At 36.3% G+C, this 14,859-nt stretch overlaps 1 protein-coding gene across 1 annotated transcript in view; it reads left to right on the top strand.

Moving 5' to 3' along the window:
- LOC121413091 overlaps positions 1 to 14,620 on the top strand; it is a 30,242-nt gene extending 15,622 nt beyond the window's left edge. Inside the window, exons 2-5 of the mRNA XM_041605855.1 lie at positions 9,970 to 10,767; positions 11,307 to 11,470; positions 11,925 to 12,190; positions 12,993 to 14,620. Coding sequence (XP_041461789.1) covers positions 9,985 to 10,767; positions 11,307 to 11,470; positions 11,925 to 12,190; positions 12,993 to 14,620 — 2,841 coding nt within the window. The 5' untranslated portion in view covers positions 9,970 to 9,984. The remainder of the gene's footprint in view (positions 1 to 9,969; positions 10,768 to 11,306; positions 11,471 to 11,924; positions 12,191 to 12,992) is intronic.
- The last annotated feature ends 239 nt before the right edge of the window (positions 14,621 to 14,859 follow it).

The raw sequence follows: 14,859 nt of genomic DNA, 5'->3' as shown, positions 1-14,859 counted from the left end.
ATTTTCTATTTAGAATGACAAAGAGCAATTTATCAAATCAAAATCATCAAAAATTGAGCAATATGGCTCTTAGGCCCTCCAAATTGTTGATATTTTGATGAAAACACTGTTTCTGCTGCAATATTTGACGCAGTTCAAATAGCTGCGTCAAATATTGCCGCAGAAATTGTCATTTGCCGCTGAAAGTATCTTCGGCAAAGGTTTATGAGACGGGCCGCAGGGTACCAGTAGAAAATCCAATATGGCGCCCAAAATGACTTCCACTGACGTAGGCTAACCATAGTGTATTTCCTACTTTAGTTGCTCTAATTTGATTTTTATTCAATAGTTTTAAAGGTGAAAAAGTTTAATTGGAACAGTTTATAAGGACAGTCAGTGGTCTGGTTTCTCAAAATATCCAAGTTGCCTTCCAAAAATTTATGTCAAACTCGCTGACATATGCGAGGTATGTATTTGATGTCTAAACCACTGGTTTCAAGGATCAAAGTACACAAGGACAAGTTACAAGGACAGTCAATGGCCCCGTATGGTTTACAAATTCAAGATGGATTCCTAAAATTGATTCTGAAAGTGGTGCTAATATTTAAAGCGCACATACAGTAGCTCTGTTTATATCTGCATGCCAGCCTGGAAAATGATTGGGTTGTCTTAACACTAGAATCAAGGGTCAGGTCATTTAACTTATGAGGATAAGTTGCAAGGACAGTCGGTGGTCTCTGATTTATCAAAATCTAATATGCCATACACAAAAAAAATATTATAACATGGCTGCTGATACTTAAGAGTGGACATGGCACATTTATATCTTGCTTTTAGATATGATTGTGGTGTCTAAATTGTGTTTTTAAGAGTCGAATATTTCATTAAGGCAATTTTATCGGTTACACTTCGTATATCCCAAGCTTCGTAATTCCGAAGGTTCTTTATTCCGAAGGTTCGTAATTCCGAAACACGTAAATTGCCTATACCTCGATGTTCGTTAATCCGAAAACGAAAAAGGGTTCGTTAATCCGAACATTTGTGGCGTAATTCCGACGATTCGTTATTCCGAAGGTTCGATAATCCGAAAACGAAATAAGGTTCGTTAATCCGAAAACGAAATAAGGTTCGTTGTTCCGAAGGTTCGTTAATCCGAAAACGAAAAAAGGTTCGTTGTTCCGAAGGTTCGTTGATCCGAAAACGAAATAAGGTTCGTTCTTCCGAAGGTTCGTTAATCCGAAAACGAAATAAGGTTCGTTAATCCGAAAACAAAATAAGGTTCGTTTTTCCGAAGGTTCGTTAATCCGAAAACGAAATAAGGTTCGTTAATCCGAAAACAAAATAAGGTTCGTTAATCCGAAAACAAAATAAGGTTCGTTAATCCGAAAAATGAAAACCGGGAAAGCAGAGGCAAGGGGAGGGGGCAGGGGACACTGTTGCCGTTCAATTATCATATGAGGATGGGAAGGCAAGGGCGGCCGAACGAATTTTCGTTGGGGGTAAAGCCAAAAAATGAAACTCATACGTCAAAATTGGGACTGTGGTGATATTTTCACCTTAAGATTATCATCTGCTTGAAGTCATTGTCTGTTTGATAGTGATTAAGTAGAGAATAACTTTTCTGAAGTGACTTCTTATTATGGCAAAATGTATATTTAGGCTTTATTTTTCGGGAGAGAGTATAATGAGCGAGCGGCTTGGTAAAACAAATTCAAAGGTGAAGTTGTATAACGTTTTTTGTGGTCAGTTATTCTTAAAATGGCATTATTGCGAGGTGTTGCGAGCGTGAATCACAAGCTAAACTTAAGGTTATTTCATTAAAAAATGAAAATTAGTTTTTTTTAAAATCCGAGCAGATTTCTGCTGTCATTAAAAAGATGTGCATCTAACTAAAGAATTAACATGAGCGCAAAACGCGAGCTTAAACACACTGACCAGAAAAGGAACCTGTTAAAGAAAGCATTTAGTATCCTCTTCAGGACGCATACTTCACCAATCGAATGAGAGTGCGAAGCGCAAGCTGAAATTTTTCAATATTCCAGCCTGAAAACTTAACTTAACTTGTATGCTTTAAAAAGAGTATTTTATTTCGAAAAAACATGAAAAACGGCATATTTATTTTTGAAAAAGGAACTTTCCCATTTTGGAAAATATTAATTCCCCTGTTTTTTATTCCATTTTTGATGCCCCCTGCCTCCCTCCCGGCGGATCCAACTTTCGTCAAATAGAGGGGGGGGGGGGGGATTTTTTTAGCCATATTTTCCTTGATCGGCAGTTTAAAGTTGATTTTTGTTTGTTTCTTTGAAAGGGTAGTCCTAACAGTCAATAATTAGTTTTATCCTTATAAAATAAAGTAAATATGTAATAGCATGATAAACCCTTTTTAAATAATGCGAGCGCGAGCTATATTTTTGTTAATATGATGGGCAATATGTTTGTGATCTTCAAAGCGAGATGCCTATGTAACTAAATTTAGATAATAACTGCTAGCAAGAAGCGCGAACAGAATTTTTAAATATATAAGCTCTGATCTGATCTAAAGGGGACAGTTTTAGAACTTTTTGCAGTTAGCCATGAAGACGATGCGTGTTTTAGCCAATGGCGGCGGAACGTATTTTCTTTGGGGGGAGGGCAAAGTAAAAAAAAAGGGGGCCAATAGGGGCAATTTAGTGCACTGCAAACGGATATTTTCACCATAAGATTATCATCTGTGTAAAGAGGTTGTGTGTTTTTGTAGTAACTAAATTGAGCACAATTTTTTAAGTGATCACTAAACATGCTAAAGTTTACGTTTCATTTCTGCGAGCGTAGAGAGCAAGCGGTTTGGAGGAAAAAGTCAAATCTGAAGATGTAAAATTCACCTTTTTGGTCAATACTGTGGAAAGGGCATCCTTGTGAGATGTTGCGAGCGAATCACGTGCTCAAACTTTTGGAAATTTCATGTGGGCCTAGAATGATGATATTGATATAGATATCATTTACCCAGGGAAGCCACTCAGTTCTGAAAACTATTCTCCCAGCTATTATTTTTTTTTTACAAGAATGCTATAGAATGTCCAGTGTTCAGGTGGAAAAATCGGAAAAATTTGGCTCACGTTTCTCTCTCGCATCAAGTATTGTTTATCGAGGAACTCATTCTATTCCTGGTTACAAAAAAGAAGTATGAAATGTCCAGTTTTCAGGTTGGAATATCACAAATTTTAAGCTTGTGGTTCGCGCTCTCATTATATAGTTCGTGAGATATATATTCTATTCATGAGTCACTAAATGCAGTCCTTAAAAGATTACTTTCTGAAGCCTGTTGCATAAAACTTTTTACCTGAGAAAACTCTGGTAAAAACTGAAAACTAAGGTTAGTCTGATTTCCGCCAATTACTTTAGCACAGGGCAAAAACTCCTGTAAAAACAACCTGAGTTTTCTCAGGTAAAAAGTTTCATGCAACGGGCCCCAGGTCAGTATATAAACAAATTACAACTCGCCCTCGCATTAATTCTTTAGAAAGATACACATCTTTCTCACGATTACAAAAAATGCTCCGAATGCTCACTTCACGTCTTTTTACATGAAATGTCTACTAGTTTCAGCTTGCGATTCGCGCTTTCAACATCTTACAAGGATCATTATTAGTATTATTTTTATTTTTATTACCAGCAGAAGCTGTTATTAAAAATGGCATTCCCTCCAATACAAATCCTATTATCTAGAGGTTGCTCGCACGCTTCCAACACACTTGATCCCCTGCATCTTTAATTAAACCATTTGCTTATAGGCAGCAATTGCTCAGATAAAATCGAAATTAGCCTATGCTTGATCAGGGCGCCATTCTTAATGAAATACATGCTTTGGCCCCAACACACGCATGTATCATCGATCGTTATTACTATCATTGCATGATATCGTGTAATCTTGTAATGACAACATCGTTGTTGTTACCAAAATGAATTATTTTCATTTTCGGAAATACGAACCTTATTTAATTTTCGGATTAACGAACCTTATTTCGTTTTCGGATTAACGAACCTTATTTCGTTTTCGGATTAACGAACCTTATTTCGTTTTCGGATTAACGAACCTTCGGAATTACGAACCTTATTTCGTTTTCGGATTAACGAACCTTCGGAATTACGAACCTTATTTTGTTTTCGGATTAACGAACCTTCGGAATTACGAACCTTATTTCGTTTTCGGATTAATGAACCTTCAGAATTACGAACCTTATTTCGTTTTCGGATTGACGAACCTTCGGAATTACGAGCCTTCGGAATTACGAACCTTCGGAAATACGAACCTTCGGAATAACCGAACCTTCGGAATTACGAAGCTTCGGAATTACGAATGTATGCGATTTTATCAAGGTACTCAGTGGTCTAGTATGTCCAAAATATGGCTTCCAAAAGTGGAGTAAAAATTGTCTGATGGTACATGTTTAGTTCGTTTAATATATGCATGGGGAATATGGGTTTGGTGTCTAAGCCATGGTTTAAAGGGGCAAGTAATACACTAGCATGATTAGGGAAGGTTACAAGGACCAGTGGTCTGGTATATTAAAAGAAAATCCAGGATGGCTTTAAAAAATTGATATAAATTGACTGTAGTTACTTAAAAGGGGACATAGAACATGATATTTGTTGGTGTCTATATTTTGGTTTCAAGGGTCAAAAATACTTTGGGTCTGGTTACAACTGCATGCAGTTAGCCGTAATACAATTGTCATTCACTAATCGTAGTTTGTATTTGTGATGCAGTGCTTTAATTGGCAAGTCATCAAGGACACATACCGTCTTCGTTCGAGAATTCAAATCATAGTTTTGGGGTGAGCGTGTGAAAGGTCCGATGATTCTAAAGACGAATTGCAATTATCATGACAATTATCATACAATATTAAAAGCATGATATTCAATCAATCATTAACCTCGTTATCAAAGTTATTGAAACAATACACACCATTTATTTCTGTTTGTTTCTTATTTAGGAACTTTGAAATTGTTGTGTGTGTGTGTGTAAAGTTATACATGTACAACAGATTTTGGCAACTCTTTTTTATTTAAATATTGTAAAGAAATTGATGAAGAGAACAATGGTAGGCGTGGCTTAAATCAAGGTTCCTCAGAGTTATCTACCCTTTGGGAAAATTGGTGATGCCGAAAAATGTCTCTGACGGGAATCGAAACCGGGACCCAGCTTTGGTCCCGGGTTCGATTTGCTTGTCAAAATGACATCAGTCGAAACATTGTTCCAAGGGCCATGCATTTCGGTATACATTTTCGGAGAGAGAACCAAGACAGTTTGTTGGTAAATCATGAGCTGTAAGACCCACCTGTATTACCGTATAGCACCTACCATTAAAAGGGGTTATTGCATTATTAGCGCTCACCCATATCACTGTTTATTTCAGTATACATTTTTATCTTGAATAAACTTTCCATGTCATAAGAATGATAAGCCAGCTAGATGTTAATAATTAAGCGGATTAGTATAGCATTCAGGCGTGGATGGATATTTCCATCATTTATATTTGGGATGACATGCTTAACAAAATATGGCATGTCGATAGTGATAAGCTTGAACTCAAGAAACACTAAAAATAAAATGTATAACAAGACCATTCTCATTAACAATATAAAAATGGCAGAGGTACAAATTTGGCCCCCTGGCTATTTTACCTGGCACTCGTTTTGTAAGTTTACACCCTCCTTGACAGCTTACTCTCAAAATTGCCAGAGCATACTAGTATCAGGTATTAAAATCTATCGAAGATGTGAAGCTGTTAAAATATATAGGCCCCTATTGGATGAGGGGGAGGGGTATTGATTGAGGATTTAGAACAACTGAATTGAATTTCCCCTTTAAATCATATTTTTATGTTGTATTCCTTTATTGATTTATCTTTGACTTTAGGCCCATTGCGTTCAAAGGGGTTAACACATGGAAAGGAAAATATTGACGTACTTTGCACAAGGCCTGATAGTGATTTAGGAATATTAGTTAACAGTTTATCTGAATTATTAAAAACAACAATTTCAAAGTTCCTATTTACTTAAATAAGAAACAAACAGAAATAAATGGTGTGTATTGTTTAAATAACTTTGATAACGAGGTTAATGATTGATTGAATATCATGCTTTATTGTATGATAATTGTCATGATAATTGCAATTCGTCTTTAGAATCATCGGACCTTTCACACGCTCACCCCAAAACTATGATTTGAATTCTCGAACGAAGACGGTATGTGTCCTTGATGACTTGCCAATTAAAGCACTGCATCACAAATACAAACTACGATTAGTGAATGACAATTGTATTACGGCTAACTGCATGCGGTTGTAACCAGACCCAAAGTATTTTTGACCCTTGAAACCAAAATATAGACACCAACAAATATCATGTTCTATGTCCCCTTTTAAGTAACTACAGTCAATTTATACAAATTTTTTTAAAGCCATCCTGGATTTTCTTTTAATATACCAGACCACTGGTCCTTGTAACCTTCCCTAATCATGCTAGTGTATTACTTGCCCCTTTAAACCATGGCTTAGACACCAAACCCATATTCCCCATGCATATATTAAACGAACTAAACATGTACCATCAGACAATTTTTACTCCACTTTTGGAAGCCATATTTTGGACATACTAGACCACTGAGTGCCTTGATAAAATTGCCTTAATGAAACATTCGACTCTTAAAAACATAATTTAGACACCACAATCATAATTAAAAGACAGATATAAAATGTGCCATGTCCACTCTTAAGTATCAGCAGCCATTTTATAATATTTTTTTGTGTATGGCATATTAGATTTTGATCAATACGAGACCACCGACTGTCCTTGTAACTTATCCTCATAAGTTAATTGACCTGACCCTTGATTCCAGTGTTAAGACACCACAATCATCTTCCAGGCAGGCATGCATATATAAACAGAGCTACTGTATGTGCGCTTTAAATATTAGCACCACTTTTAGAATTAATTTTAGGAATCCATCTTGAATTTGTAAACCATACGGGGCCAATGACTGTCCTTGTAACTTGTCCTTGTGTACTTTGATCCTTGAAACCAGTGGTTTAGACATCAAATACATATCTCGCATATGTCAGCGAGTTTGACATAAATTTTGGAAGCCAACTTGGATATTTGGAGAAACCAGACCACTGACTGTCCTTATAACCTGTTCCAATTGAACTTTTTCACCTTTAAAACTATTGAATAGAAATCAAATTAGAGCAACTAAAGTAGGAAATACAGGAATTTTGTATGGTTAGCCTACGTCAGTGGAATCCATTTTGGGCGCCATATTGGATTTTCTACTGGTACCCTGCGGCCCGTTTCATAAAACATTTGCCGCAGCGGCAACTGCCATTTTCTGCGGCAAATCTAAAACCAGCGTCAAGTTTCCGTTTCATAAAACTTTGCCGAAGATACTTTCAGCGGCAAATGACAATTTCTGCAGCAATATTTGACGCAGCTATTTGAACTGTGTCAAATATATATTGCAGCAGAAACAGTGTTTTCATCAAAATATCAACAATTTGGAGGGCCTAAGAGCCATATTGCTCAATTTTTGATGATTTTGATTTGATAAATTGCTCTTTGTCATTCTAAATAGAAAATGACGGTATTTTTACTCATTGACAAATAAAAAGTCGATATTTATTGAATCATCATTCATTCTTTTTAAAGTCAAATTTATTTCAATAAATAGATACATAGGAACATCCATTGTGTTCCTGCAAATTTACACTTAAAAAAAAGCTTTTCTTTATCCTGTAAAAGAATGAATAAATGTCTCATTTTATAAAAGATGTTGCGTCATTGGCTTTTGAGTTTCAATTAGATTCATCTTTCATCTTAGATTCGTCTTCGTCGGACTTTTCACACGCTCACCCCAGAACTATAATTTGAATTCAAATTCTTGAGCAAGGGCGTTTTGGGTCCTTGGTGACTTGCCAATCAAATCACTGCATCAAAAATACAAACTACGATGAGTGAATGACAATTGTATTATCTACGGAAGGGCTTGATAGGTCACGTAGGTTCCGCCTCCAAAAGATGTTTTTGAGGTCAAGCCTTTCATACGCAAAATTCGTACAATAATTTGAGTCAAACTAAACTAGAGTTCACATCCAGACTAGATTTTGAATTCATGATTGTGATTAGCCTCCGTAACTCTGTTCTATTTTGGTTACACACGTCTGTATCTATATTTATGAGGTTGTCAATATTTCCCTGGGTGTCTATATTTCTGCGGTTGTCTATATTTCTGAAGTGGTATTTAATTCTGTGGAAGTCTTTACATTTCTCAAACTTTCTCTCTTTCTGTATATATTTCTGTGATTGTGTTCAATTATATGTTTATCATTTATTATTTTTGCGATTGTCTTGTTTTTGAGTTTGTCCTTATTTCTGCATTAATGTTTGACTCTGTGAATTTCTATATTTTTTTATTTCTTTATTTCTAAAATTTCTTATTTTTAGATATATTTCTGCATTTTAGTATGTTTTTAACAGTGTATATATATATACAGAGAGTCAAAGGGGCCTTAGCTTTCGATTCTAGCAGAATCTTGGTCAGAGGCAAAATGACAAACATATAAAGTGGAACAACCATATTATCGTTGTTTCACTTTATATATTTTTCATTCAGGTATTAAGTAGGTGAAAAGTGACTCAAAATTAACAAACTCCTATCAATCAATATGCTCAGTGTTAAAACAACCCGGAAGGAAAAACCAGTTCCACTGGGCCAGTTAGACCAGTTTATTTTTAACTGGTAACTCTGGAAATTGGAACAGCAGTTTAATGGTCTAACTGGTCATACTGGTCCAATTAGAATTTTACTGATCTAGTTGAAACTTTACTGGTCCAGTAAAATTAAACTGTTCTTGAAGTACCTGAGTTTTATACTGGTCTTGTTTCTGGTGGTTGTTACTGGTCTCACTGGGTCACTGGTCTTCACACTGGTCTAACTGGTCATCAGTTTATTACATGCATTTGGTTTGTTATATACCATGGTCAGTGAAATGTGATGGAAAAGATAGTTAGTAAATTAATCTTTCTGCTGTTATTTTGGATGTGATGTATGAAATTACGCATTTTCATTGTGAATTAGTCCACACACTTATTTAGAAGGTTTTCAAAAAACAATGAGTGCTATTGCAAGGATACTCTATTATAAATCCTGATTTTTTCTTTAAAAAACAGGAAATATGCGAATGAGGTAAAATTGGTGATCAGCATCATCAGAATTACTGGTATTACTGGTCTTGACCAGTTTAATTTCAAACATGGAATTAACTTAGACCAGTTGACTATATATCAGAGGAATACATCTTGCTTTGATCTTAATCATAATTAGAGGAAATGATTTTAATGATAATTGCAATATCAATAACAATAATAACAGTAATAAGAATGATTACAACAATGATCATAATAATCATAATAATAATAATTGTGATAATCATAAGAGCAATGATGATAACAATGATAACGATAATAACTTTCTCTGAATTGCAAAATTCATTTCTCATAATTTGTTAAATGATCTGACTTGAAAGTAATTATTTATTGGACCAGTAACCAGAATGCAATTGTTTGAGCTGGTCTCCATTTCATTTTTACTGGTCCAGTAAACATATACTGGAAACCAGTAAAAATCTACTTGAAACCATTTATTGGACCAGTAACACCAGTTTAATGAAAAACTATTTAACTGGTATTACTAATTGCTTCAACTGGAATGCAATTGTTGGAACTGGTCTCCAGTTGATTTTTACTGGTCCAGTTCAAAATCAACTGGCCCAGTAAAATATACTGGAAACTAGCAAAATTATACTGGAAGCCAGTAAAAAAAATACTAGTCTTACTGGTGTTTCCTTCTCGGAATTGAAAAAAATACATTTGTTGCTTTATAAGCTTATACTAATACTTGACACAGTGAATTCATCATTACGAATGCGGTTTTTTTTATCATTTGTTACGCAGTCTCCTGATGCCACTATGCCTGTCTCTCTTAGTGTCTGGCGTGCCAGGATCGGCACGTACATGCGCCGTAAGCAGAAAGTGTATGACTACTTCTACTACCTGAGGAGGTATGTTTATGGTCTTAAATTAATTGAAAAGGCGAAGAAAGCAGCTGAACACTCAAAAGAAAACGACAAAGGCAATCGCCACAAATCGTCTTTCAATGTCTTTTCAACTGGTGAAATTGGCAAAACTTGTAACGCAAAATCTTGCCAACCTCCGCCTTCTAACGATGTAAACCTGAATCTCACTCAAACTGAATCTTCAAGTGACAGTGCAGTCAATAGTAACGAAGTCGAAACATGTTCTCAGCCTGGTTACGTCGGGAACAATGGCTCTTCGGGTCATACCAAAAGCCCAGATTTCATCGCTCAGGATGGGTCTCAGTGTGCTGATGGTCGTACACTTGCAACACACTCAACAAGTCCAACCAAGAAGAGATCCACTTCTGTCCCTGATCCTTCTGACACCAAACCTACCAAGCCATGTGACCTAGACGAGTTGGACCTGAGATACATAACTATTCATCGCGAATCACATGCTAACCTCCACAATTCAACTCAAATACGTGAACAAGACCAAGGTGGTGGCTCATCGGAGGTATATTCACAAGTAGCTACACACTTCGCTGGCCATCAAGATGGCGGCAAGCAGGACAAGGAGATATCGAACCCTTTTACCTCTGAGATTGATAACCAATCTTTTCCTGTTTCTCAACTGGATAAATCTAACAACGCTGAACACACATTGTGCCCGAGGGTATGTCTAATATTAAAAGAAGGTGTCTCTATCTTGAACCATCTTATTATCATTAAGAATAATTAGGGATACATCGTTACCAGCTAATTAGGGATACATCGTTACCAGCTAACTAGAAAAAAAATGTATCTTAGCGTTTGCCTTAAAAAAATTGTAACAATTTTTATCTTTACGTAACAAGTTTACCTAGAAATTATTCAGCATATAACGTGTGTGACGAATTTCATTGCTATTTTTTCTTATATATGTAGTTTACATTCAAAAATACTGAACCATGTTGATATCTGAACACTGTATTAAGTTTTCGAATAAAATTAATGTTTAATTAGGCAGAAGCACTATTCGGAAAAAAATGAATGAAATAAAGTTAAAGTTACCAAGTTTGATAATTTTTTTACACTTTAGGTATGTTAACACCGTTTGAAACAAAATGAGTCGGAAGGATATACATTTGATAAAAAAACTATATAACATTATGTAAGGTAATCTGTTTATTATTTGAAAGGTCTTTCTGTCATATGTACTTCTATTCGTTTTAGGAGATTGCAGAGCTTTGTGGAGCACCAATATCTTCAGTCAGTAGATCACGTTCACCTAGCAGTGGATCAGATGAAACACAAAGGAATTCATTCTTATCTGGTATGACCAACTTGCTCCTCCTGAGGTCCGGTGACGTGGAGAAAAATCCTGGTCCAAATACCCAGTAAGAAAATTGAAATAATTCATCATCATCATCATTATCATTATCACCAACACTATACTATTGTATTATACATTAATACGTTCTAATATATTATGCCATTATGAGTACATTAAAGGACGATCAAAATAGTCTCCTTTGCCTTACGACGGAGTGTTATACCAATCGCCGGTTCGCAATATTTTCATGACGGTTTGAATCCAAAAGTATATCGACAGAGTACCGTATATCAAGTGGCTATGTGTACACATTTCTCATTGAACATGATCATTTTCCAGTCTGCATGGCCAGCTATAGTATATTTTCTTTCATATTTCATCTCTGAGAAATGCCAAACCTAACAGGATTTATGTGAAATACTTCTATGTTTTAATACAATATACATTTTTTTTCCTTGAAAATTAATTGAAAACAAAAATATCCCTTAGCCACTCATGTGTCTTTGTATATGGTTTAGGCCTGGGAATCTAACTGAGTTCGAACTCCATCTCCTTGCTGACGGTATGGATCCATCAGACTTCAGGAAGGTTGGACTAGCTTTAGGATTCACTGAGGCTCAACTAAGTCGATTCGAGGAAGACAACAGTGGGAACAAAATGCAAGCTACCTATAAGATGCTTTATGAATGGCTGAAGACAGTACGAGATAGTGAGGCGAGGGAGACACTGTCCAACAAGTTAAAACACATCGGTCTGGTACAGCTTGCCGACAGTGTACAGAAAGGTTATTACCACCACTTTCATTACTCCTATGCAGAAAAAGGATACTGATGCTGATTTATGATAAAGATTATGATTGTTATGCTGATGATTACAATAACGATAGGCAATTTTGAAAACGATGTAAGTAATATAAGTATAATTTTAGTATAAAAATAACTTGATTTATAAAGCGCTTTTTGCCTGAGGATGAAAATCGCTTGCTATTATTACCTCGGCTTTAGCTCGAGCTACCATCACAGACGTTTGGTGCATTCAAAGAATTAATCATGCTGGATACACATTCATATCACCTGGGTCGAGTGCAGCACAGTGTGGATAAATTTCTTGCAGAAGGAAAACACACCATGGCTCGGATTCGAACCACCAAACCTCAATTCAATTTTATTCAACCATAAAAATATGTATATACAAATCACACAGTGTACATAAATATGCAACAAATGGTACAAAATATGGTTAGGACCATAAAAAATCTGCTTATAGAGAATGACCCCCAAAACAATAACATTGACAATATTTACAATTAGAAAAAACTAATCTTATTAATCAGTTCATTCGTATGAAAAATAGAAAAAATCTTACAAATGATTGCAAGACACCGAAGTTGTTCTTCAATCTGAGTCATAAGGTGCAAATATAAAAACGAAACTAAAAAAACATACCCAAAATCAAAAAAGATATTTCATAAAAATGAGATGAAAATATAAATATGGCACAAAACAAGATATCAAGACATTGAGTGACACTCATAAAGGAATGCATTCCTTTGTAATTGATATATTTTATTTTCTATTTCATTACAGGTAAGGCCGGAGATCACATACCATCAATGACGGAAGATGAATTCCAACGGGTCATCAAAGAGGTCAAGAAATATTCGGCCATTCACCACTGTCAAATTCAAGCCGATCCACTGAACAGCCGACTTATACTTGAATTTAAGCGGATTTTCACAAATCTGACGTTGATGGAAGAAGATAAGGGAACTGAGCATAAGACGCCGCTACTCTACGAAGACCTCCTCAAGACCAAGGTAAACGGAGTCTTTCCTCAACGCTTGTTGGTTGAAGGTGAAGGTGGTGTGGGGAAGACAACTCTCTGTGCAAAGATCGTTTGGGACTGGATTCATGGAGCAGGCTACCAAGATTTCAAACTTGTACTTCTCGTCCTCCTTCGTGAAGTAAAGGATAAGACTATTGGAGAGATTATAAAGTCCTACCTCCCAGACGACAATATGGTTACAGCCATGCAGCTAAACAAGTATGTCTTTTCCCATCAGACAGACGTCCTTCTCGTTCTGGACGGTTTTGACGAGTTTGCTGGCGATCTTGATAGCTGTTACCAAATCGCCCTTATCATCCTGAATCGGATATTCATGTCAGGGAAAGTACTAATCGCATCAAGACGATGGAGATCAGATGAGATACGGAACATTCAAGAGCTTAGAAAGCTTTATGCCTTCATTGCCGTGGAAGGTTTCTCTGATGAAAATCTATCTTCCTACGTCACCAAGTTCTTCCATCCAGACACATCTTCGGCTGAAGATTTGAATCGATTTATATCAAATAACGATGTGATCAGAGAGAACATGGCTCCGTACCCTATATACACAGCTATGCTGTGTATCATGTGGAAAGAATTCGATGGAGCTCGTCGCATAGCAATGTCGAAATTACAAACATTTTCTCAGCTCATTAATGAGATGGTCCAATTCTTGGTCGATCATTATCTCTCAAAGCTCGGTCTGTCCGCAATAGACAAGAAATGGCATGTACAGCGTGCAGAAATACTTCTCCATCTATCCAACATCGGTTGTCTTGCCTTCCAGGGGCTCATGGAAAGGCGATTGGTGTTCACTGAACAAGAGTTCAAGAGCTGGCCCGGGTGTGTGACAATAGGTTGTCAAGTTGGAGTACTCACTAAACAAGCACCGATCCTTCAGAGGAGAAGCAGAATGTATCATGCACATTCCGCAGACTCATCTGTGCAGTTTCCCCATAAGCTGTTTCAGGAGTATCTATCAGGGATGTATCTGGCATCTCTTCACAACTCAAACAGAAGCGAGTACGACAGGTTGATGAAGCATATAGTCGGAAAAGCACGTGAATTCCGGGAGCTTCTGTACTTCACTTCGGCCCAACAGAAGGAGGTCGGATTGGATATCATAACTCATCTCATAGCGTCAACGTTAACACAATCAATCGGATATGGAGATAACGATAATGACTACTTTGTTGATGTAGCATATGAGAGTCAAGACCAAACAGTGGCCAGAGCTGTGGCAGATCATCTATCGACTTCATCCAGCAACACACTTACGATCAGGGAGAAAATGGAGGCCCACACGGTATCAGGACATATCTTCATCATGAATCATCGTAAAGAGGTAAATAATAAAAAAAGTACACACCCTCTTAATTCGAAGATATAATTTGTAAAAGACTAGATATTTTTTTTCTTATTTCTATTTTCTACCCGCAATATTCAAAACAAACGAGACCAAATGGTACTGCTCCTCAAAAACATGAAACATTCAATGATTCAAAGAACATCACTCGGCCCAATTTCACTGTTATTTATTTTTATATCTGTCACAAAATACACCCCTTGCAAAAAAATCAAATGACGCAAAAAGAATGATGTAATTTCAAATATTTGATAACATTTAGT

The sequence above is a fragment of the Lytechinus variegatus genome, chromosome 4, assembly GCF_018143015.1.
Source record: "Lytechinus variegatus isolate NC3 chromosome 4, Lvar_3.0, whole genome shotgun sequence".
Lineage (NCBI taxonomy): Eukaryota > Metazoa > Echinodermata > Echinoidea > Temnopleuroida > Toxopneustidae > Lytechinus > Lytechinus variegatus.
This window is presented reverse-complemented; position numbering and strand designations above follow the sequence as displayed.